Below are 26,399 nucleotides of genomic sequence, written 5' to 3' on the forward strand. Positions count from 1 at the left end.
AACAAATAAGTTTGCAACTTCACTGCAAAGGGAAAGGCCTGATACCAGTCTGGTGCCTGATGGCATTTGTAGGTTTTCAAATGAAATGAGAGTAGCACTTCTCAAAAGGCACTTTATGCATCTGTTCCTCCTTTTATACTTCATAAGAAGTAGGGGAAAATATTTTTTTTTTATCATCTGGTTTTGTGTATTTAAGGTGTTCTTTAATACCAAAAACAGTTTAATGGGAATTTATCAGAAAGTTCAGGAAAACTATTTAAGACAGATTAATTTACCCTATTCATGTTTTAGGCTTAAGAAGATACTGTCAACTTGAAATTGAGTTAAATCAAATATCCACAGTAAGGTCTTTAGATGCAAGGTTTTGCTTGTGAACCTTTTTAGACACACTGGTCATTTTATATTTGAGGGGTTTTAGAGGATTTTTGGGGGATTTTTTTGTCTTTCTCATGTTCTTGTGTGAGCAGCAAGACTAAACCTATCCTGATTACACCAGGAAAAACAAATAACCAGGCCAAATGCTTTAATAAGACATGTGTCTCCCATTGCCACTCAGGTGAAAAACACATTTCAGACAAAATAGGGCTGCTTTTGTTTGCTTTTTTTTTAATATCCTCTAAAAAGGGGTAAATATTACTAGACTATTGCCCCAGTGTATTACCTCTTGTCTAGTCATTCACACCTGTGAAAAACTGAATGGAAAAACATGTACATGTTATTAAGTTTGGGAAAGTGGAAAAACATGTACAAAAGTATCTTCAGAGCTAAACAATGATTCTGTCCATCTAAAAAAGGCCAGATTTTCAATCCTGTTCTTGTAAAAGGGGTTAGATTTTCTTTTCATTTAGGCTAATATAAACGGCAGAAATATTTTCCATGCAGTACACTATGGTTTCTTCTAAATCACCCGATTTTGCTTATCCTTGATGACCAATAGGTTTATACCAACAAAAAGCATTACAGAAAAAATAATTTTCCTTTAAACTACTGAGTGGAAGGTTAAAAAAATAGATATACTTTTATAATTTGCAAAGAAAGGCACAGATTTAGAAAGGCACGTCCTTAAAAACCTCAGCTTAGAGCTGCAGGTGGCAAAGCAAGGCAAACAATGCAAATGCTTCCATAAGAGTGAAACCCAGCCATTTGGGAACTTATTTTTTGGCAAAACATTGTGATGCACAGCTGAAGAATGCTGTATTTTGAAATGGGAAAGAAGAATGCTGTATTAAGAATCCTGTATTTTGACATGGGAAAGGGCAACAGGATGCATCTCTTTTCTGATCTATAAAGGCTAATGCTTGGGAGTTTCTTCCTACAAAAAACCCCATAGAAATGCAGCCTCTGCCCACAACATACTGAATTCAGTGCTTCATTTTTCTTTTTTTTTTTTTTTCCCTCCGAGGCAAATACATGGGGACAAACATGAAGAAAACATAAGATTATTTGAACAGATGCAGCATCCCCATGGCAGGGCACACCCTCCTCAATACTGCAGCTGGTTTAGAGAGCTGGGCAAGAGAGGGATGTCTCCCAGTCCCTCAGCTGGCTGTTGTCACCGGTCTGTCACCTCCTCCCGGCTGCACACCACGCCAGCATCCTCCTCGTGCTTGCAGTTGTGCGTGCCCACCCCGGCGTGGGAGCACTCCAGCAGCGTCCTCTCCTGCCCGGAGCACTGCACATCATCCAGGAGGATGCGGAGCGAGCTGCCTTCCCCGAACTCCGCCTTCTTGGTGGCGCGCACGGCGCGGGGGAAGCCGAGCTGGCGGCACACCACGGCGGCGGCGGGCAGGCCCCAGCCATCGTCGCACACCGTGCCCCACTCGCCGTCGATGAACACCTCGAGCCGGCCCCGGCCGCGCCCGCGCCGGCCCTGCCGCATCAGCCGCACCGCGCCATTGCCGGGGCCCTGCTTCTTCTTCTTCTTCTGCCTGCGCTGCCCCTTCTCCTCCTCCGGGCCCTTCCCCGGCCGGGGGGCTTTGCCCGGCCCGGGGACGCCTCCCCACGGAGCCTCGGTCGTGGGCTGCAGGCGGGGACGTGGTGGGGGTGTTTTCATAATAAACTCTGTTGGGGGAAAAGGCAGAGAGCCGTGAGTCCGTCTGTCTCTGGGCAATGCTTGAAGACAACTATATGAAACTGTAGCAAGCTCTGAGTTTGCTATGGCTCCGTGGCCTGCTGAGACTTAACAGTAGGAACTGCTGAGTTATGATGAGACAGCAAAATAAGCTCCTGTCTTCTGCCTCTCGACTCATAACTTACCTCTGGCCACTTTTCCCCTAACCCTTACTGTTGGACAAGTTTGGATCCCTCTATACCCTATAAAAAGGGGCTGGTTTAGCCCATTCAGCAGAAGAAGAGCTGTCGCTGGAACCCTTCACAGACCCCTCAATAAACCATCGCTGTGGAATGCTAGCAATGGTTTATTCTTCTCCTCTCTCGCCATTTGCTTCTATCCTAGCCCAAAGGCGCCCTAGCAAGCAAGCTCGAGCTGAAATCCTAAGAGAGCTGAGAATCACTAAAGAGCTGAAATCCACTAAGCTTGCTTAGGGTAGCCAGCAGCTACAAGCTGACTGGGTATTCGGGCACTCTGTCTCCAAAAGGGACTGAGTTATCCAGATAGGCCTGCCTTGCTCGGGGTTAAGCCCCATCTGAGGGCTGGGGGCTTGGGGGGAGACGGACCCCCCTTTTTCACGAAACCAGTGCTGATTTTTGACTTGTATAACTAATTTCTTGGAATTTGTCTATTTGGTCCTGTTGGGAAGCAACGACACTCTTAGCGACACGGTATTTCCTCAGTGGAAATGTCGGCTGCTGTTTGCTAGCAGAGAGGACTGCAGGGCTCAATGCCAACACTGAGCCTCTCCCAAAAAGGAAGCTCCAAGAGGTTTCTTGGCAAATGCCAGCCTGGCCCTTAAAGGGTCAGTGCTGGAGCTCCACAGTCAGGAGAGGAACTCTACACCATATCCCAGTGAAGAGCCACCAAAAACATTTTACAGACAGGCTCTATTTCTGCTCTTCTCTTCATTACTGAGGGTTGGATCGTTACCAGAGGAGAGCATGGCCTCCCCACTGGGCCAGATGCTTTATTCAGAAGAGCTGAAATCAGGAACATTCAAAATCAATTCTCTCTGGCAACTGGAATATGCAAGAGGAACAGAGTTGCCAGGACAACACATAAAACAGGATTTGGGGTTGGGTTTGTTCTTCCTTATTAAAAAAAGGAAAAAAAAATAAGAGCCTTGAACTCTGAAGAGATGAAAATTCTTTGCTGTCACAGTTTCCAGGTGTTACTGGATTTACTTATTCACATGTGTTTTATTTTTAGCTTAAAAATAAGTTTTAGTTTGCCAGAAGGAAGCAATTCAGAATTTAATGGAATAACATTCAACAGAGCTGGGACAGTGTCACAGACATTTGCAAAGACATCATGACTTTGAATTATATCCCAGATTTATGCATCCTCATTCATCATTTCGTTTGTAGTACAGAGAGGAGGAAAATATCACTCTCTTATTTGTGCTTAGTATCTATTGTCCCCAAAGGACAAACCCTCGCAGTGTCCATGTTTTTCCAAATAATGCTCTTTGAAAAGGAATTGTGTTCATGACATGAAAATATTTCCTTCCCTTGAAAGCTGTGGTTCTCAAAGCAAGAAACAGATTTGAAGTCCTTACCTGCGCACAGCTCATTTGCTGGAGCCTGGTCTGGCAAAGCACTTGAAAACCCTGGGACTGATTGAATACTGTGTAGGACTGCATGAAAGCTAATGGTCACCTGGGAGAGCTTTTCACCTCACTGGATCAAATTCTCATTATATAATACTCTCTATTAAACTATTTATTAAATACACTTCCAAAAAATGCACTCATAGCTAATACAAGGCAGATGCCCTGGTGATTCTGTTACATTCTAAATACTAACCAAAATAAAAGACTAAATACTAACCAAAACAATAAATATTTACAGCTACACATCTTTGTTTGCATGCTTCTGAAATCAAAATGGCCATGCTTATTTTTCACCAAAAGGAGAGGGTAGCTCTTGACACACTAGGTAGAATCTCTCTCACCATTTCTAAGTTTTAATTTATGAAAAAAGCTACCTTGTAAACAAGCCTAAAGGATTTAGTGATATATATATAGTTTAAAAACCTGAACTTTGGACTTGTGTAGATAATAATGCACAAGCAGAAACAGACAAAAATGGTTGAACATGAACCAAGCAACTAATATTTGGAAACTGCCTGCACAGCTAGAAAAGGAGAACATCTCTGAAGATACTGAGTGCTCAGACATGTCAGCAGTCAATAATTAGCCTTAGAGTTTGTTCCACCTTAAAGAATCAGTGTTGCAAGGTGCTGAGTGCCCTCATTATTCCCTGAAGCCAAAGCTGTAGGAACTGTTAGTGACTCAAATGCAATGTAACGTGATTAATGTAATTAAAAATTAAATAAAAGTATCCTGACTTTGGAGTTCCTGCAGTACCATTAGCTTTGTTCATGGACTATGAAAGTTCATGGACTATGCTGAGTTGGAAGGGAATTTGTTGGGGTGCTGCCTAGGTACCTACATGTGTAAATTACAAGTAGAGGGGAAAAGAACAGTGATACTGCCTAGTCTACTTTTGAGATCCTAATATTGTGTTTAGGTTTTTGTACCTCACATAAAGATTACTTGGCTTGCTGCAGATTCAGCTCCACTGACTATTCCAGCTTTAGCAGTACAATACTTCATGCAACATGAAGCAACGAAAAGGCCCTGGTGGGTTTGGGTAAGCCAAAAGTTCACCTCAGTGTGTGATCACTGATTCTTTTGGGAGCATTTTCTCATCCCATATTTTCTCACTTTCAACGAACAATGACTCAGCTCTCATCTTGCTCAGTGAACTACTTCCCAGCCCTTTACCCATCATATCCTCTTCACTACCTGAAGATACTCCAAAAAATCACTTGTCACTGAAAAGCACCATTGACCACAGGGTCTATGGACAGGCACAGTTACAAGAAAACCAAGGTGGTGGTAATGAAATGTGTACAATGTAGCATGAAAAAGGGAAAATGAACAGGGTCAGAAACTACAAAGGAAATCTCACATGGCCAGGAAAGGGGAAATACTGTATGACTTATTTGAACCAACTCTTCAGATCCAAAACATCTGGAAAGATTTAATTTTGAGGATATCCTGAAGAGTGAAGTTCTGGGTATTTTCCACATGTGTGGACAGATAGTGCAAGTCTGGAGTTTGTATCTAATGCCAGCTAACATGAACCAATAATAAACAGCAAGAGTTGCACTCACTCTCCTTTGGCACAAATGGGATGCGCTTGCTTTTGACTTTCACTGGCGAAGGCTCAACTTGGCATTTTCCTGGTGGTGCTGTCCTTGAAAGAAAGGGACACATACACTGCACAATTAATTCCTTTTCTCTGGCATTGCAACACTTTGCTTCCCATTGTTTTTCTAAGAACATAATTCTTATTGAGAAAAAAAAAGTCTGTTTAAATGATGCTACTAATCTCTTACATTAGAAAACATAACTAAAGAATCACAGATCACCATTGATGAAAGCCCAAATATTCACAAGGCAGTGGAGTCCTCTGTGTTTTCAGTTGACACTATTGAAGCCATTAAGGAAATAAAACATTGGCAGGTTCAAGCACGACAGAAAGAGATTAATCAAAATGAAAATAAAAATTACAAAACTAGACAGTATATGTTGAACATCTGACACAAAGGTCATGTGTACGCACGATTTCAGACTGTTTTCACGGAAGCAAAATAACACACTATTATTCATACAGAAAGCCCAAACAAATGTCGTGCCAAAAATGCATTAGTTTCAGAACAGAAATCTAAGTGTCTCCTCAGAGGCTTTGTCTTAGTATGGTGCTTTATTTTGACACAATTAGTTTGCCACAGAGATGTATTTCACTTCTGGGAAGTCACATCCAGCTCATCACCACTTTTTCCTATGACAGAGGTCTTGGTAATCCTCAGACTTCTTCAGAGGTTTTTAAACTGGTTCAAAAATGCATTTGGAGGATAAAACTCCTGGGCAATTAGGATTGTTTGCATTTGCATTTCTGTGGAAGGCAGAGAGCCTCTCTCTTAACTGTCTATACAAGGATGTTCCCTACTTTTATGAACTTTCCAATTACTTTTTTTGGTACTCTGGACATGAATGAAGGTTTTTTTAAGCTTAAACTCACGGCTGGTGTTTGACTCCTGCTTTCTCTATTTCTGCACAGGTTGCGTAATACCAGCTTCTTCATACACAGTTTACAGGAACTCTTCTGTTGCATTAGATAATGGAAAATGCTCCTGACAGAGGAGAGTTGGAGGAAACACATGACAGATCTGGGGGCTTTTTAAGTTTGGGGATTGGTTTCAATGTAAAACTAGACAAGTGGCTTGGTTCAAAATCCTCAGATAGCTAAAGCTGTAAATTTAATCCATTTTAAAAAATCTATAAAAAAATCTCACTCTCCGTTTCTGGCTGAAAGTAGCTTGGTGTTCAGCCAATAATAGTAACACTTTAAAAACAGGAAGATGGAAAAAACAGCTGTAAGTCTTCCCATAAAACACAGCTATTCCCTGCCTTGCCCAGTCTCAGATACAGGCACATGGAAACCAGGAGGTGTAATGATGGTCCTTTTTTCTTGTTCAATCCATATTGCTCTTTGAAACACTGAGAGGAATGTACTTTTTGCTTTTCATGTCTGGTTTGCCCAGAAAGGCACTGCAGGTAGTGCTGGTCCAGCTTTGGCTGCCATGGTCTGGGGGCAGAGGGCTCTTGTGGGAGATAAAAAAAGGGATGGAGAGGAACTCAGAAAAAGCATGTTGAGAAAAAGTGCCTCCTTTTGGGCAGAAACCTAGAGAAACTTTGCCAAAGAAAGACAAGCCACCCACAAAATACTTTAGCATTCAGGAAATGCTAAATATATATAACATCAACAAGCCCCATAACAGTTTGGCATATAGACCCCCACGACTGCAGTGGCAAAGCAGACCCACAGTGGGTTGCTCCAGATGTTCCTTGATTGAATTCCCCAGAAGGACCCAGCATGGGAGGAGAGTTAATTAGTCAGCTAACATGACTCATCACATCCACACCATCCTACCAGGACTCACTGAACCATCACCGGGCCTTGTAACAAGAACATCTCATACCTGGAGGTGTCCACCACTTTGTACACCACTCCATTGGGAGCTGTGGCACTTGGTACACCAGTAGATAGGAAGTACAATTCCCCTGGTAAAAAAAAAAAAAACAAACCAGATAAACCCATGAAAACTGTCCATGGAGTTTCTGTCCCTTGCAGCACAAAAGCATTAACTCTGTATCACAGGTCTGAGAGTCATCTGCAGTCCACTGGCATAAAATACTCTTAGTGAGTGGCAGCTTTCACTGAGTTGTCATGAATTACTATTTGGACAAATTTCCACTGCAGGTTCACCTGCCCCGACCTTCCTTGTCATCTCATGATCTGTGTCCTTTGACTTCTCTAAAGTAAAACAGCCAAACCCTGAATTACCTTTGTTGAAATGAAAGGAAATTAAGAAAGTCCACTGTCTTCTGCTCATTTGGATGAAGCAGTCCTTTGGGGTGAATTACAGGAGAACAAGATTTTCCTTTCTCTAGCACACTCACAGAGTGAGACATATCCCAGACAAAAGGCATTTGATTCATCACAGCTCTGTCAGGTCACATGTGCAGGGCTCAACCTTCAACCAAACAATGTCCACCACGCTTTATTTGACTTATTTTCTCTTAACTGCACTTCTATCCTTCTCCTGTTGTGCAGGGGAGACTGGGATAAACAGTCCTTCTGGCACTATTTTGAGAGCTCAAGTGCTTGAGAAGTGCAACAAGAAGGATCAGAGAGAAAAAATATATTTGCAATATTTAAAAAATGAGAGAAAATAGAAAAAGAGGCTCTGTGGACTTGCTTAGTGAATAAGGGAGATTTTTTGGGTGCTCTATGGGTAATCCAGAGGGAAGAGGGAAAGGAACAGAGAGGTCAGTGTGACCAAAGGAATGTGTAGGCAGCTGGTGGCAGCTGAGGTGAGTCTCCATCCTCCTTCCTGCTCTCCTGGGCTGGCCTGGGCTGAGCTCCTCCAGACAATCTCAGGGCAGAAACCTTTGGCTACCCCTGGCTGGTGGCTACATTTTTCTGGTCAGCTTCATTAATGACAGGCCAGAGGCAGCCTTGGTCCAAGGGGACAGGAAACAGCTGGCACTGAGTTTTGTGGCGATGTGTGTTTTACATCCTGCCCCTTTCCTGGAAGTTACCAGCAGGAGTTTGGATGCTCAGGCCATGAAGCACACAGACTATACACATATGACCCACAGACACAGTGCTGGGGTGCCTCTGACAGGTTCTGCTGGCCAGGGATGGGGCTGATGGCCTTATAATTGCAATGAGCCAAAAACAGAGATCTCCCCATAACATTTACACACCCACTGCAGTAGGTAGATTAACATCCATCAGAGCAACAACTCCAAAGCTTCAATGCTTCTGTGAAGAAAACCTTGTTAAAATAAACTGTGTGGCGAACTTGTAAAGCATGAGATTCCTAGTACACAAAAAAGGTGAAGAAAAGGCTGTTCACAGCAGATAAAGCAACCTCACCACATTGTTATCAACAGATTTCTTTCCATTACTATAAAGCAAACACAAGGCAATTATCTGCCTCTGAAAAAAGACTCTAGCCCAAATCTCCACTCAGCTCTATCATACTTATGCAAGGCACAGTGCAAAAAGGTGGCAGCACTTCACCCCTGTTTTGTTCAGACTCTGTTGACAAGCACAGGATGAGGGAGATCATCCTCGTGCATGAGCAAGGGCTGCAATCAACAGCTTGATATTGCACTCGGCACAAAGCTGATTTGAACTAAATTATTTGATTTTAGGTTAAGATATCCTTCTCACCACAGCACTGTGAAATAGCTGTAAATTCCATGAATATTAACCATTAAAGAAAATTGAATTTAACTCTAAAAAAAAGTCAAACTTTCAAGCTAATACTTAACTTGGAGGATTTGCATTCACAAGATAAAATTTGCATTTATATGATTTGAGCAACATCCAAACTTGACATAATCTGCAGGAAAAAGCAGATGTTTAAAACTGGGGCATTCTGGAAGCAGGTGCCTGTGATCATGAGCCAAGACCTCCCTGGAGCAGGGTAGAGCACAACTCCTGCCTTGCTGGGTCACACATGAAGCACACATTGTGGGGTTCATCCTCTGCCTGCCCCCAGCCAGGGGCTGCATGGGCTGCACATTCTGCAACACCCTTGTACAAACAGCAGGAGAAACCACCAGCTTGCACCGCAGGACTCTTTATTTCCTCCTTTTCAAATCACAGCAGCAGTTCCCTTCCAGAAATCAAAATGTCTGCAGTCATGAAGACACAGCAAAGCTCTACTGAGATCCTTCAGTCCTATGCAAGGCAAAATCCCAGCTGGCAATAATAAACTATGGTCTTAAAGACTCTTTTGCTGATGTCTCATGCAAGACATAATGCAAGCTTTGTTCTGCTTCATCTTGAGAGGTACAAATACCCCAGCCCAGGGTGAGCAGATATATAATTGCTGTTCTTGACATCTGCTTCCCTGTACCCATTACTAATGCCCACAGCCTTCTCAACCAGACAAGAGAATAGAATTGCTCTCCCTTGGGTCTAGGTTCTCAGGCTCCCAGGGCCTGCATCCTCTTGGCATGGCACTGTGAGGAATGAGGTTTCTTTTCTAAGTTTGTTTTATTCTACTTGCCCCCTCTGCTCCCTGTTCTCCAGAGGGAAGGGCAGCAGCACATCCAGCACACCAGACTCAGTCCCAACACAACTGACTCCATCTCCCACTGCAGGCACTGCATGGCACTCAGACCTCAAAATTAGCACTGTAACTTTGGTATCTGGGAGATGCTGAGAATCTGATATTTTAAAGACTAGTGCTGTGCCTCTCCACGACCTGCTGCCCTCTCTGATCCCTTCTCTGGTGTTCTGTTCTGAAATAAGCCATTCAGTGTGACACAAAGTTAAACATTACCTGCTTCATCTTCAGCAAAGGAGATGATGTACTGATAATAGTTATTGATAAGCCCAGGGAACATGCACGTTTGTCCTGTCCCCATGCAGATTTCACTGTACTGCCATTCTCCAGTAGCACGATCCTCCTTCAAAGACATTAGGCGTCTGCAAGGCAAAAGAACACTTCCACAACCTGACCCAGATGATGTATGAATGGACACCTGAATGGATATTTAATGCTTCCTGCTCACACTAGCTGCAATAGGGACTGCAGCTTCCCTGAGTGAAAGATTGCTTAATATTAACCCAAATATATGATATACCCTGCAACACCTTGTCTTCAAGGGCAACACAAGCCCATGAAAAAACAAGAGGGGAGGATTGAAGGGGTATCAGGCCATTTTGGGGAGGATTTTGGCTGGGGGTATACAATTCTGTGAGCGCCCTAAGTGTTTACTTACCCACTCATAAAATCACCAAATATGTACAGGCCATTCAGGTTTGGAGACTCACAGCCTCGGTAGACGTAGCCTCCTGTAACAGATTTCCCCATTTTGTGTGGATATGCATAAATTGGAAGCACATCATCTGAAAGGCAGAAAAGATCTGTGACTTATTTTGCACATGCTGCAGAATAGCTCTTTATCTAGATTGTTCTGAGACTAGGAGAGTACAATCAGGTTCCCTGGTGCATCTTCTATTTAAATGAATTGCCAATGGAGTTGTATTTAGTTTGATTTTCACCTTTCCAGAATCACATTTGATTGCCCTGCCCCTCACCAAGACACCTCAGCATTCTCCTGAGCTCTTCTCCTCCCACTAGAATCCACATCTGTTAGTGCCACTTCAGGCACATTTCTACAGAGCTTGTCTGGTTTAGCTGCAAATTCACAGGTTAGTCCTTGAGCAACTGCACCCATGCAGGAAATGTCTGCCCAATGCAGCTTTGTCTAGGTTGTGAAAGAAAAAAAAGAGGTGGGTGACTCCAGACTGCAAGCACTGATGAAAAGATATGTCAGATGTCAGCACAAATAGCTTCTGTTCCTCTGAGATGGAGAAGCAACTTGAAAGGGCCATCAAATATTTATGGGATGGCAGAGGCATGAATGATGTAGTACTGGCATATTCATTGGGAAATATAAGTTAAAACATAAGACAAATGTAAAATAGAGAGAGATGTCCTGATTTGGAGGGTCTCCATTAGATACTCCCTCCCCTTTTTCTTGAAACTCCTGGCTCACAGGTACCTCATGGTACCCTTTCCTCCTCATCCTCACAGCCTTTCTCCCTGCCCATGTAGCAGATGCTGCAAGTAGCAAACCCAGCAGCTCTGCCAGCAAGGAATTTGCACCAGGGGAATTTCCTCTAAAGCAGGTGTTTTCCACACTTCAGCTGTACTTATCATTCTAAAGGGGCTGTGACATTTCACTGTTCTAACAAAGGGTCTCCAAAGTCATCAAAAATTGCTCTGAATCCCTGGGGACCTCAGTAAAGTGTCTGCCATGAATGCTCATGTGGGTACTGTCACACAGGAGAGCAATAAATGAGCTCTCTGACAACTGCTTCAGCAAAGGGAGTGCAAGAAATCTGCTCCCTGCTCTTGACATTTTTATAAAAAAATAGTTAATCACTTGTACTTATAGCAAAGCTAATAAAAGGAAGGAAGTTAAACTGAGTTAATATTAGGAAGAAAATTAGACAACAACACACAGCACATGGAAGATAAAAGAATCAGAATCTCAGCTAATGCAAATCAGTGCCAGCCCATTCCACTGCCCCCCTGAACCTCTGAGAAGAGGTTCCAGCACAGGACATGGTCCACATCAGCCCTTGCAATTCAATATGTTCTGACTTCACATATTCACTGGAATTTAGCCAGCCAGCTAACACCCTCAATCCAGTTTTGAACAGTTTAAAGAGATGAAAATAAAATGAGGTTTTCCTTTGTGGCATAGGTAAAAGAAATGAAAATACACCATACATTCAGTTACCTGCAGAGCAGGCAGCATGCATAAGAGTTGATCAGTCAAAGTTTTTCTCTGTTTTTTTAAAATAAGGTTGAGTTATGGAGAAAAATACAATTCCTCCAATTTTTTCTTGCTTCTGCACAAAAGCTTATTTTATGTGGCAAAGATTAAATTATCCTCTAAACCACAGAATCACTAACAACACAAATCACCTGGAAAAACAACAGCTAGCATGTTTCACTTTCTTCCTAACTCAGAAACTAACATTTGTACTTTCAGTATTTATGTCCAAGCCAGTTCCCTTCTAAAGGGACAGCAGAGGTTGACATCTCAAAAAGGTGTGTTTACCACCAAGCAGCCAGGCTTTGAAGGCAGGAATTAAAAATGTATCAATTCAGGGTGACCCCAATATATATAATGTGCTCTGACTCTATGATTTCAGAAGGCTGAACAAATATTTAGCTATATTGTATTACACTAATATTATATTATAACTATACTAAAGAGATACTAAAGAAAAACCCATGACTGTCCCCAGACAGTCACGACACAGCTTTGACTCAATTGGCCAATCAAAATCAACCATCACTGGTGTCCAATTAACAAATCCCTCTTGGTAAACAATCTCCATAACACATTCTACACATGCCAAACAACAGGAGCAGCAAGCAGAGATAAGAATTGTTTTCTCTTCTTGCTCTGTGCTTCTCACTGCCTTCCCCAGGAGAAACCCTGGGAGAGTGAATTATGCCTCTCCCTGTTCAGCGAACATGAATGCCACAAAAACGAGAGCACATCTACTTACCCAAGGAAGAATTGGTGCAAAGTTTCTTATCGTAACAGCTGAACCCTTCCCTCGCCCTCCAGCCGTAATTTTTCCCTTTCTCCACGATGTCAACTTCTTCGTATTTATTCTGCCCCACATCTCCACAGAAGAGTCGTCCCTTCCCCTCCTTGGTGTGAGGGTCGCCCCTGTCGAAGGAGCAGCGCCACATGTTCCTCACACCATAGGCATAGACCTCGGGGCGCGCCGCGGGGTCGCTGACGAAGGGGTTGTCGGGCGGAATTCGGTACAGGGGCCCGCGGTCGTTGTTGTTCACATCGATCCGCAGCACTTTGCCCAGCAGGGCTGATCTGCAATGAAAAAGGTAAAGAAATAAGGCCAGATCTTGGCAAAAAGTCAGAGCAGGGGGAGAGGGTGGGGTTGGAAAGTCTAGGGTTTCATGGAATTGATTTCCCACACCCTGGAGGTGCCATAGGGATGGATCCACTCTGTTGCGTTGTGATTTCAGGGTTTACCTCAGAACCTCGGGTCCCTCCCCTGGGATAATTCCATCCCAGGTGTGTCAGTCACCTCTCCTTTCCCCTCCCAGAAATGTCAATCCTGGAATTCCAGAAGGGAGTCAAGTGACTGGCAGAGTCAAAGGATGCTCTCTACCCCTGGGGGGGCATTGGGCCACCCAGGTGTCCTACGTCCCTTGAGACCTCCTTCTATGTACCTGGTTGGTGGGATCCCTAACCCTTCCCTCCCCTTCTCCCCAGGGCTAAAAGAGCCAGCAACCACAAGATTCATGGAATTCTGTTGGAGCTGTTGCTGGATTCAGAGGCCTGTGGGCCAGGAATAAAGCTCTGGATCCAAACCCTCCACCAGAACTGACTCCTTTCCTTCACCATCACCTTAAAGCTTCTCCACCAGAGGTAACCGCAAGGAGCAGACCCTGTTACAGGGAAAGCTCCATCCCATAGCCACTGGAGCTCCTGCATGCCTGGACTTGTCTCCACGTGCCCAGCTACAGCACCCAGCCAGCCAAAAGTGTATCTGGGGTGAAAACACCACAGTTGCCACTATTGGGTTCAGCACCAAGGGCCAGACAGGCTCAGGCACATCCCATCTGCCTATATTGGTATTATTCCAATGCACTCTTACTTGTTCTGGGCATTTCCAAAGGTGCCAAAAGGATCCCCAGCCATGCCTCCATCTCCAGTGAAGATGTAGAGATACTCATCATCTCCAAAGAGCAGCTCTCCTCCGTTGTGGTTGGAAGCAGGTTCCTCTATTTCAAGGATTATCCTAAGTGAAAAACAGGGAGATAGCAATTTCCTACTGCACAAGCACTATGCAAAGGGCAGAGAAGCATCATGACAACGTAGTTCTTGACAGATGGAAGCAGCTACAGATTGGTTTTGGTACCAATTCCTCCATATCCATGTTACTGATTTTTTCTGGGGCATAGCTGATTTTCTAACCTTAAATAGTTTTAACATATTTTCCAGATTACAGAAACACCAAATTGTGTAATATGGAAAGTCTGGGAAATCACATGACAAAATATACTTTTAATTGCTTAAACCTTTCCTCTGATTCTTTCTTCCTCCTTGTTAATCTTCTTTTTTATTTTTCTTTATAATTTATTAAAGAAAAGGCATCTGAGCTTATAACCAACTGGAAATTGTAAGAGAAAGGACACCAGTCCATCTGTACAGCTTTTGGCACAGTTCTGCCAGGCACTTTCAAGGCGAACATAAAACTTCTCAAACATTAAGGAATAGTTAAATTCTTAAAGAGAGAAGAATCCTTAAATGATAATTACACACTCAGGACCTTTTGAGTTTAAAGAGCAGTTTAAAAGCAGACCCAAAACAAACTGAATTTACCAAAGGTTATTTAAAGAAGTACCAACAAAATTTATCTTAATTTTAACCCCAAACTCTTTATTTTATTTGTTTATTTTATGCTCCTGGAATCCCTTTCATAGCATGAAAGGGAAAATACATAAACTACATAAACTATAATTTTATAGAATGGTAAAGCTGCAAATACATGCAGTAGAGGTTCCCAAGTATAACAACTGAAGTTTATTATTTCCAGCTTCTAAAAGAGTCCAGATTTCATGCTGGCAGTGCATCTTAATAGCTGCTAAGGCAAATTATAGCACTTACTTTCAGCATCTCATTTTTAGACAGTTTTTTTCCATTCTGAAATATTGGTAGTTATTGTGAGTTGTGTGAAGGAACCCAGCTATGGAGTTATGGTCCTGTTAAGCGTCAGCATCTCTGTGATAAGGTAACTGTGCAAAAGTGCACAGACAGGTTCCAGCTGACAGAAGGAGTGAGGGAAGATCCTGTACGGACACAAAGGTGAATCTTCCTCAGCATCCCGAAGATGGAAAAAACCAAAATTCATTGAGAAACATCTGAGGATAAACAGACACATGCATTTGAGCCAAGGCAGCACACAGCACATGTCAGCCTGAGCTCCCTCTTGGGCAGCAGCTCAGGATGAAGTCAGTGGGACCTGAGCCTACACAAGCACAATAGGACCACAATTTTGTTTTCTTAAGCTTTTGCTGTACTAACCATAAGCTAAGTAAGCACAGAAATTGTTACAAACATAGGGCCTGAGGATTCTTAAACAAGACAGCGCATGGGCTGTTGGTATCTGCAGGTTTCTGGTTCACTTTCCTGAGTGCCACATTGTAATTCCCCTTACCTGTCATCTACAGTGCTGGTTACACTGGATTGCTGTAACTGCTTTATAAACCAGTATCCACTCTCCATCATTAGGCTATGTGCATTTTTGAGCTAGAATCATCTACAGCTGGGTGTTTGGAAAGCCCCTCATAAAATCCAAATAATGAACAAAAAATCTTCAAATTAGTAATTTTCAAGGGTCTCTTAAAAGAGTGGTTCTATAACTATATACATATATAGTTACATATATACATATTATACATAACTAACATATAGAATAGTGGTTCTATATGTTGTAGAACATATTTCTGCAACAGGTTATAAATCTGTGAGCCTGATTCCACAAACAAGTCTCTCATCATCTGTGTATACTAGTGTGGAACAACTGCAAGACCAGACTCAAGCAAATGACATTTCCAATTAAAATGCACTCTGTAATAATACGGTGACTTGTGTTTTATTTAATTTGATATTAAATTTGTAATATCAAAGGGTTGAGTTGTTGTTCAGATAGAGAAACATGGGACCAAATCCATCTTTGGTCTGGTATCATTTAGTTTGTTTATACTAATTTTGGAAATTTTGGCTTTGGAATGAATTTCACTCATTCTTTGCAGATTGCCCTCTTCTTAAAGGGCAATCACAAAAGTACAAAACAAACAAACTTCAAAGCCCCACCCAACAATAACCTCAAAACACTAACTATAAATACTGTTTAATCCATGTTTGGTTAAGTCCTCTGACATGCCAGAACTGAGAACTATACATGTTTTACCCCTGCACACTTGCAGTTCATCCATGGAGGACACACAGCTTTTGCATCTCAATACACTAGGCATGGACTTGGACTAACATGCTAGCACTCTGGAATGCAAAAATTAAGCTAAGTAAGTGTCATTCATTAATGGTCTTTAAAAATGCACATGGCCCTCTAAGATCTTAAAAAAAATGTGTGTACAATACCTTTCAGAACCATGGTCCAAGGCATTCATGTCAGTGGGAGAAATTCTGAACTCACTGATTCGGATTCTCTCTTCAAAATTAACTTCAACTGAGTAGTAGACGTACACTTTACCGTTAAATTTGAATTTAGGATGGAAGACAATGCACAGAAACCCTCTCTCATCTCCCTCCCACGGCGAGGTGAGCACAGCCTCGCTGATGTTCAGGAATGGCTTTTCCAGCCTGGATCCATCGGGGAGGTAGGCCCACACCAGGCCCACCTGCTCGGCGATGAAGAAGCGATGGGTGCCGTCGTTGGCGTGCACCATGGCCACGGGGTTGCGCAGCCCGTTGGCCACCTCCGTGAGGCAGAGCTGCAGGCAGCCCTCGGCGTCGGCCGTCACCAGCCCCAGGTTCTGGTTCAGGTGCTGGTTGGCCAGCAGGTGAGGGAAGCAGTAGTCGGTGTCCTCCAGGGACAGGTAGCGGCAGAACTTCACCGCGTTGTTCTCCAGCGCGGTCAGCTCCGGGTCTGCGGAGAGGCCGCGGAAGATGGAGCGGCAGCTGTGCCACAGCTGCGTGCAGTAGTCCTGGCACAGCCCTGGGATCGTCCGCACGGGCGTGGAGGGGTCCTCAGCGTCGTACAAGTGAGCTGCATATGGGGAGCACTCCTAGAGGGAGGGAGGGAGAAAAAGGTTCAAGTCATTTATTGGATCAGATTTGAAACAGCTGAGCAGTGATGCTAATTGGAGATGTGATACTAATTGGAGATATTTCATCTTAATTACAAGATATGTTGTGGTTTATTCTGAAGATGCGTTAACAGAGGGAAAGATCTTAGAGAGGGGGTTTGTCTCAGCACTCATGGAAATTATCTTCAGTGTTCCTGGTGAAAGCTGGCTTCCTCAAGCTGTTACTGATTTATTCCAACCACAGAACTCTTCAAAAAACCCTGCAATGATGCCTATGTTGCTACATCACCCTAGCAGACTGTACTGGGGAAAAAGAGACTTTTCTTCCTTGGATGCTCTGACTCTGTCTATAATAAGATTAATCACAAAGCAGAAGGGAAACCAAAGAATTAGCTGAGAAGATTCAGGCCTGCACACTGATGACAATGGGAAAGGCCATCAGGGCCAAAGCCTGGGACATTCATACCTCATCATCTGATAATCCAGGCATGGACCTCAAACATGGATGTGATTTACAGCTTGAAGGAGTGGGATATGAAAGTGGAGAAGGAGGAGGGGAGGACACCATCCTTGCCTGGGTCCAGCTGCCTTTGCTGGTGGACCTTTGCCTAGAGATAGTTTATATCCCAGCCAGGAGTGGGGAAAGGCATCTCATGACCATGGCATGGGTCACCAAGTTCTGTGAGGGATGCTGAGGTTACAGGATTTCAGACAGTGAGCACCACCAGCCATAATCCAGGCAAGGTCCTGGCAGCAGCTGCAGCTCAACCCTTGTTTATGGAAGGTGCAGCCTTGGAAATCTGCTTAAGGACTGGATCGAGTTCACACAGCTCATCGTAATCATGATGAGAACTCCTACAGACACATTTTCCTTATGAAAAAGCTGCAATTCAGTAAAACTGTCTGTAAATTACAAACTGACCAAAGTGACTCAGTTCTGTTTTGCAAGGGTTTTTGCTTGTAATAAACAAAATATTTTCCAGTTATAATGCATCTTCCCAACAATCACCTCAAAAGTGCTCTTCAAATAATGCAACATGACTCTGTGGAGGCTCAATTATTTTCAAAGTTATATTTCAGTAAATACCTGAGGCAACAAAGGTCAGAAGAGAAACCACTATTTAAATAAATTTTGTATTCTTTAATTCCTATCTGGCATTGCTTTTTCTTTTACTAAGCAAAACCAGCTTAATTTAAAAAAAAATAGGGAGCTGTATCTAGATCTATAGGGAGACATTTATTAATGCAGATTACAACTCTATTCAATAGCTGAAAAGATATAACATCTGAGATTCTGAACTGTTTAAATTAGCTGATGAGCATACACAATATTTAATTTTTATTTTATTTTCCATTACATACCATAATAAACTGAGAGGCCATATAACAGATCATTAGTGTACAATAAGCTTTCCTCCTGGAATGTCAAGCCATTCATTGCAAAATGAAGGTTATTAAGCTTCCAAATGAGCAGCAATTAATGTGGTAAAAAGAAGATTGCTTGTGAAACAAAACACCAAAATTACCCAGGCAGATTGGGTAACACACTTGGCTTGGTTACACGAGGTGTGCCAGGGACAGAAAGAGACAGAGCATTTGTCAATTCACTTGTAATGACTGAAAAAATTGCCTTAGAAAACAAATTGAAATGAGATAGAAAGGGAATTTGATGGGAGGGCTGGGTGGGAGCTCAATCTGTTGTTGCCTATGGAGGTTTCCCATTCAGACAGAGGAGGCCCCTCACTCAGTACTCAGGTGTACCTCATTCTGTGAAAGCCTCTTTCAAAGCAAGCAGGGATCTTATGCATTACAAAGCAATGCCCTGGCTTCAGCATCAGAATTAAAAACAGCCCAGAGACAAGGATTCCCTGTCTCTGCCATTGCAGGCTGCTCACCACAGCCTCAGCTGTGTCTGAATAGAAGCTGGGGGCAACTTCACCCCTCCTTACAACATTCCTGGTGGCAGACAGCTAATTACAGCAGCATTACACTGACAGTGAAATTCAGAGATCTACCACTAGCCTGAAAGCACCTAAGCATGTCCTAGGGTATTTTCAAGACATGTGAATTATTTTCCAAATTTTATTCTGGAAGAGATGGAGCCTCATGCCTTTTGCTGAACTTCTCTGCTTTGGAAGCAGATGTTGTGGTCCTTCAGCCTTCACCTCATCCTGTCATGTTTACATAACTCAAAATATCAAGAAGCTCTACCCATAGTCAGAGCCCAGAATCAATATTAGATCTAAATTGTCATTTTCCAATGATGCTGCCTGTTCATTAATTTTAAACTAAGATGTGGTCCAAGGACCGAGAAAACTACTGGGCAGATGATCAGTTACTTTAGTAGGGCTGGAACAAGTTTGTACTATGAAAATAACTCATCAGAAAACAAAACAAGTCACATTAAGGCAGGCTAACCAAATGCATCCTGTCTGTTCCAGGAATTCAGTGGCAGCTCCTTATCTGGGGAATTCCAACAGTCTGAATCTGATGGAACACCCACATCAGACAATGTCTTATTTACTGCTGCTATCAGCCTGGAGGAAGCAACAGGACTCCTCAGAAAAGCATTTAACCTCCACAATATCCCTGACATTCCTTGACCACCTCCATGTGGAAACTCAAGCCTTTAAGCAAGCTGTTCCCTGAGAAGCAGAGTGAGGCATCTGCTCTTGCAGTGTGGTGGAGAAGGCTCCAAGGTAATCTCGTGGCACCTTCCTCAGAAAAACTGGAGAGGGATGATTTACAGGGAGGTGTAGTGACAGGACAAGAGGAAATGGCTTTAAACTAAAGAAGAGTCAACACAGACCAGATTTAAGAAAGAAGTTATTTACAATGAGGGTGGAAATACTATAACAGGTTGCCAAGAGAGGTGATAGAAGCCCCATCCCTGGAAACATTCAAGGACAAGTTGAGCAATCTGATGTAGTTGAAGCTGTCCCTGCTCATTGCAGGAGAGGTTGGACTAGGTCCTTTCCAAATAAAACTGTTCTATTATTCTAAGAATTCAGGAAAAGGCAGGGATCCACAAGTACAAAGAGACACTTGTCACAAGAATTTGATCACATTTGAGAGAAATCATGAATTGTGAGCAGAAAGAGACAGAAGTGTGCTGAGTAAGTCACAGGTAATTCAGGTCTAGGATAAAAATTGTATATATAATGAATGAATAGAAGCAGAATGTTTCTAGAGCGTTTCAAATGACTGAAGTTCCGTGACGTGCTTGTGCAGCCAGAGGCAGTGGTGTGCAGCCACATCTGGGCTGGTGATGCACTGAGCTCATCAGAACATTTCAGTGAATCATTGCTCCCACAGGGAAATATTTCTCTGCTTCTGAAGACATTTTCAATGGCTGGCTTTCTGACCAACACAGGAGACTTAGTTATCACTTCCAGAAGCAGGAGTGCTTAGCACACGTTGCTAACTGGTGTCCTATCTTTGAATGGACTCTTAGACATTGCTTCTTGCAGAAATATACTCAAATGTTTTTTGCTTCCAGTACAATGTGAGATGAAATAGAAGTCAGTTCTATAGATCCTGGTGTGGAAAAGTGTTGTCTTTCTCTTGACACCTTAAGAAGGTACTGGCAAAATACTAAGAACAGGATTTCTGAAAAGTCATTTTGATCCCATCTGAGCACAGCAGACAAGATTCCACTGTCTGAATTAATTTAAGGTTTACACTTGCACAGTGCTGAGCTGCTCTGTCTCAGGGGCATTTTCATACATGTGAGGCCTCCACTGATGATAGGGTGAGACACTTTGTTCTGTGCGGACTGTGATCATCCCATTATCATATCCTGCCCCAGAACATCAGCTCTGAGTGGAAATTCCCCCTGTGCAGGATGGCCATCACAGAGGTTCCTAGGCCACATCCACAGGCATTGCTCTGCACCCATCCCCAGGATTATTAGCATCTGGCACCTGCTAAAAGTAACCCAATACAAAAAAAAGCTCCTGATCCCATCAGCTGGTCATAACAAGGAGCAAGATTTGTGCAGGCAGGTGCACTGTGGGTTTCTTCACCACACCTGGTATCCTGACCCTGGGAGAGGAGGAGAGTGTGCAAACTGAACTGCCCACTTACCTATCTCAGAGACTGCTGCTCCTAAACTAAACAAGAGCAACACCCCTGCTCTTCTTTTAGACAACTGCCAAAGAACAAAAACTCCACTGGGATACTCAATGATGGACAGTCACTACTTCCATTACCTGGGAGCACATGCCTGGGCTGCTATGCTATGTCCTTGATGCACTGATGTGTGGGGCTGATGTACCCATGCCTGTGCCCAGGTGCCAATGCCATTGCTGATGCACCTGTGGGTGGGTACTCCAGTGTGGGCTTGGGAATTAAAGTCATGGCTCACACTCCCCTGGACTGTCCAAGGTTTCTGTGCCTGGACCAGTGCATCAGATCAATGCATCCATGGGATCAAAAAGCATCCCCACCCGGCCTCAATGCAGCCCTGCACGAGTAGATGCACACACACATGGGCCAAAGCACTGCGATGGGATAGAAGCATCCATGCCCACACAGAGCCCCGTGCAGGGGCTGACCAGCCCAGTGTGTCTGAGCCCCGCACGGTGGATCCCTCAGTGCATCAGGGGCTCCCGGAGGTCTCACCTGGCACAGCAGCTCCTGCAGGTGCCCGGCGCAGGCGGCGTAGGTGCGCTCGTCGAGGCTGGCGCTGAGGCTGTAGAAGCGCTGCAGCAGGGCGCTGTCGCGGCTCGGGTCGCAGCAGCCGAAGTCGCCGTAGCGGCGGCAGAAGGCGAGGCCCCGCGGCGGCCGGAACGGCGGCTTGAAGTCCAGGCACTGCGGGTGCGGCCGCGCTGGCCGCGGGGCGAGCGCCGCCGCCAGCAGCAGCGCCAGGGCCGCCCGCGGGCCCCGCATGGCTCTGCCGGGACACGGCCCGGGCACGGCCGGCCAGGGGAGCGCTGCCCCCGCCCCGCTCCGCCCTCGGGCCCCGCATGGCTCTGCCGGGACACGGCCGGCCCGGGGAGCGCTGCCCCCACCCCGCTCCGCCCGGCCCGGCCCGGCCCCTCATGGCTCTGCTGGGGGAGAGGCCTCCCCGGGGCCGGCACCGCCGCTGGCCGCACCCGCGGGGTTCTGCGGTGCCTTTGGACGGGAGGTTTTGTTCGGATTCCGCCCAGAGAGCAGCCAGGCAGGTGCTTGGCTGGACAGCCGGCACAGGGTGTCACACAGCCCCGCAGTGTGACGCCCTGGGCCTGGGAACTGATTCCTTAGACCGGCTCCTCAAGGGATGCCTGCTGGACTCGGCTCTGCTGCTGAGGGTTTTGTGCGATCCAGGCACGACAGAGTAATAGCACTCAGAGTAAATGCGGGTGATGAACATGTTTAATAACAAGAAAACCCAACTTTAAAACAACTAGTGCTTCTGTGTACTTCGTCAACCTCATCCTGGGCTGAGACTGATTAAATTTAGCTTTGAGGCTGGAAAGAAAAGGTCTGGTGTAGTCTCTGCACCCTAGGCAGCCCAGGTGACATACTTTGCTCTGTGAAGCACTCAGAATGGTACTCCCTTGGCACAGCTGTTGAGGAAACTTTGCTTACCCTAAAGTTCCTCACGGCACACCCCAGGAAAATAGTTACTCCACATGCACATCATATACCCCTTATCATATGTGGTATTATCAGCTAGTAAGATCTAGTCCCAGGCAGAGGGCAGGTTTTTGCTGTTAAACACAGCTAGCCAAAATGTATTGTGTGTTTTAAAATTAACACACTGACTGCACCTCAAAGACAAATAAAGGAGTTCATGCTGATTTACTATTTCTGACTCCTACTTTGAGACCAAAGAACTACTGTACAGTGCACGTGGACTATAAAATCACTGCATGGCTTGGAACATCCTGTCAGGAGACCATATGTGTTACACATTTAATACAAGTTTATTTTCTCTCCATATGCTTACATAACTGCTGTTAAGGTCACTCAAAACTCTCATAATGTGCAGGCAACCAGAATACCCAATGATCTCAGTTGAGAATTCTCTGCTCTTTTATTTTTGGTCACTTAAAACCATTTTTGTCCACAGACAATGTTTGCAAGTGCTTTGGAAAGCACATGATCAAGTTACTGGTCCTGAAAAGTTTGAGAGCCATGCAAAAAATGAGTATGCAGTTATGCAACTCCATATTGCATAAAAAACCTGATGTAAAGACATCTCCCTCTTCATCCCAGCTAATCTTTTATTCCTGTGGTTAACACTGGCTGTTGTTCCAGCGTTTATAATGATTATTAGACACTGTTAATTAACACTAAAACAATGCTTAATATATAAAGAATGGATTGCAGTAGCCAAACATATTCTGGATAATGAGATTTATCCTATAGCCTCTTGATTTGCTATTGGAGTCCTTGATTAGTTTGGCATCCATGAAACGTTTCAGAAATGAAAGGAAAATTAAATGCTGAGCATATTTAACAGTGAGTTGTAGAACAAGAACTACAGACTCGGTCTGCTCATCACTGTGAAACAGCATAAAATACCTTCTGGAAGTCCCCTGTGAGTATTAACAATGCACCTCCCATGCCAGAGCTACCTCTGTTTTGCTCTTTCAGGCAGGGCAATTATTTGGTTGCCTCTCAGGCTGCTCTGCAATTCACGGGCAAGGCTCTGCTGAAGCAGAGACTGGAGCTGCCTTGGCTTATTAACGAGATTATTCAATTAAAGATGGCTTATTTTGCAGCTTGTTGTCAGCTGAGTTTTGAGGCTTCCCAGGCCACAGGTAGGAGCTCCTGGGCTGCATTTGAGGGATCTGTGGTGTGGTGCATAGAGCACACAGCTCTGGCTTTCTTTCCCAGCTCTGCCTGGAGACCTAACTTACTATTCCCAAGACACTGTGCTTCTGCCTGGATTCTCCCATTCATGGAATGAGGGCAGTGAATGCTCATCCACCCCATGGCAAGCTCTCAAGGTGTTGTTTATTTATATTTTAACCACCTTTTTTTCTTTTTTTATGAGTTCTCTGCTGAGCCATTGCTAGAGACTAAGCTCAGAAGGGGAGCGGTTACCCTTGACCTGACATGCTAAATTTGAAGTTGCCCTTGTTCCTACCCAGGGGCAATAACATGCATCTGTGCAGCAGTCACAGAATGGGGATGAAGTTTGATTTAAGCAGTATTTTCCAAGATCATATGGTAGTTTGAGAATTTTGTACTCAGAAGGTTTTGTATTAAAATGACTCATTTTTAATTTGGTTAATTTGAATAATCATTCTTGTGCCTGATGGCCTGAATCAATCAATTAAATATTTTGTGCTGTATATCAGCTATTGGAAACAAGTCCTTTTTTCTTTTATTTTATTTTTGGTGGCTTTTTAATTTATATTTTAGTTAAGATATTGGATTTTTTTACTTTCAAGTTTTGATTTTTTTACACTGAAGTTTTTTACTTTAATTAATTAAAGTCAAATTTAATTAATCCTCAAAATTAGAATTTTTATTGATGGATGAAATTGAAGAAGGCAGGTGTGAAAAGGTTGGTTGTGCTTGCAAACAACATAACATTAAGGCACAAAAAAACCCTATATTTAAAAAATGTTGTTTGTTTTGGTGTATGAAACCTGAAATCTTAAGTGACCATTGAAGCAACTGATAGTTGTAGGTACCCTGCAGCTCAAAAAAACTTCCTTGTGTACCTCAGATTGAGCTCCTTGAATGTGCAACATCCAGATTTTTTCTCTTCCTGCATACATGAGAATTTGGTAGTGTTCATGGGACTGTGGGCATGAATGAGTGAATGTGAGCACATTAATTAAAAATGTAAAAAAATTTGCAGTTATTTGATCAAATGACCAATATTAGACCCTGTGTCTAGAAATCCATCCTTAAGGGGAGCTTAATGCTCTGAGGTTTAATGGCCAAAGGACACACTGCTCATACCCAAGTCAGCTGTGAACACCATCTCTAAAAACTTAACAGTCAGGAATTAAATACAGGGTTATGGCTCTTCTCAAAGGAAATTAGGCTTTGCTTTCTCAATGCTCATCTGATCACAAAACCCTTCTGCTCCTCTTTTGTCTTCTCAGTGTTCTATTTTCCTGACTGGTGCAGATACTGAGGACAGATTGTTATTATGAGAATAAAATAAAGGAAAATGTGTGTGTGCCTGTGCACACAAACCTACAATGCAGGTGAGTTAAGACCTGAACAGAACAGAACCCATGCTAGGCAGTCTGTGATCCACTGGCATGGAGACTGCTCTTTCACACAGCTCTTACTATTCTACACAAACAATTGAAAAAATATATTAAACCTGAGGAAAGATGAAAGAAGAGTTTTACAGCACAGTCAAAAGCAAACGGGCATCTTCTGTTCAAGGTGATTTTCCAGGGAACACAAGTAGCTGAAGTCACACAGGCAGTGACAGGCCCAGCAATCCATTTTGATATTGGGGCAGTGTTTAATGCTGGAATCCTGGGGAGCCAGCCCAGTGCAGGCAGCTCTGTGTGCTGGATCAGGAACACTGGCACAGGGCTCCATGAGCAGAATTCCCACTGCGTCCCGGCATGCTGGGATGACTCAGATGTGGAATGAAACGAACTGCTGCAGCATCAAAGACCTAATTTCTCATTCTAATGGAACAATGTGAGTCCATCACATCCTTTAATCGTGCTGTGATGAAGCACCTTCAGCAGTAGCCTTTGGTGCACGTTTCTGGGCTCTGTGTCATGTGTCATGGCAGATTTTTGTACAAAGCAGTGAGGCAACCCTGCAGAGGATGTAAATCAGCAGAGCTCAACCACAGTGTATAATATCCAGGATTCCCATACAGGTGACACATTGCTAAATGCTCTTCCTGTCCTTCTTATGTTCATTTTATGCACAGGCAGGATGAAAACACCACAGTTTTACAGCATTCACAGCGCTCAGATAATTGCTTTTTTTGCTCTCAACTTGCTACCATAGAAATTCTAATGTCAGAGTCCTCAAGAGACCATATGGGCAGTAAACATTCCTTATGTGTTGCATGTGCAGAAAGAACATATTTTCTTATCAGTTCACACAAAAGCAGATCATGCAGAAATGATTTTTTTAAATTACTACTATTTTCCCTGCGGTAACAGCAATAGAACAATAAGTAACAACCCTTGAATGGCTTCTCTCTGTTTTATAGTACATGGATCTTTTTATTTTGGTCACAAGAGAAATAAAGACATTAAAATGTATATTTCTTTTCAGAAAGTGTTGTATTGATTTTATGTAACATCTGAATATTTTGTGTTGTAACTTAACATATAACCATATAATTTGTCTATAACAAGAAATAGACCAAAAG

At 43.6% G+C, this 26,399-nt stretch overlaps 1 protein-coding gene across 2 annotated transcripts; it reads right to left on the reverse strand.

Annotated features, from left to right (window-relative positions):
* Positions 1–1,335: 1,335 nt before the first annotated feature.
* On the reverse strand, positions 1,336–22,364 carry HHIPL1 (HHIP like 1). 2 transcript variants are annotated; one of them, XM_005483320.4, is made up of 9 exons: positions 21,722–22,363; positions 16,431–17,077; positions 13,924–14,067; positions 12,802–13,130; positions 10,491–10,617; positions 10,049–10,194; positions 7,166–7,247; positions 5,294–5,376; positions 1,336–2,061 (listed from the first exon to the last, which is right to left on the reverse strand). In XM_005483320.4, the coding sequence occupies exons 1-9, from the start codon at positions 21,986–21,988 to the stop codon at positions 1,553–1,555; spliced, it is 2,334 nt and encodes a 777-aa protein (XP_005483377.2). In that variant the 5' UTR covers positions 21,989–22,363; the 3' UTR covers positions 1,336–1,552. The 2 variants fall into 2 exon arrangements, 1 of the variants encoding a protein (XP_005483377.2); XR_012580697.1 differs by having other exon boundaries at positions 1,921–2,061; positions 5,294–5,371; positions 21,722–22,364.
* Positions 22,365–26,399: the final 4,035 nt, after the last annotated feature.

This window comes from Zonotrichia albicollis, chromosome 6 (genome assembly GCF_047830755.1).
Source record: "Zonotrichia albicollis isolate bZonAlb1 chromosome 6, bZonAlb1.hap1, whole genome shotgun sequence".
Taxonomy (NCBI): Eukaryota; Metazoa; Chordata; class Aves; order Passeriformes; family Passerellidae; genus Zonotrichia; species Zonotrichia albicollis.

Coding starts and splice junctions, on each gene's coding strand:
- HHIPL1 (XM_005483320.4), bottom strand. CDS start 21,988: ATGCGGGGCCCGCGGGCGGCCCTGGCGCTGCTGCTGGCGGCGGCGCTC. Junction 10,195..10,490: donor TTTGGTGATTTTATGAGTGG/GTAAGTAAACAC, acceptor TTTGCCTTGCAG/ACGCCTAATGTCTTTGAAGG. Junction 7,248..10,048: donor CTTTGCTGAAGATGAAGCAG/GTAATGTTTAAC, acceptor TTTTTTTACCAG/GGGAATTGTACTTCCTATCT.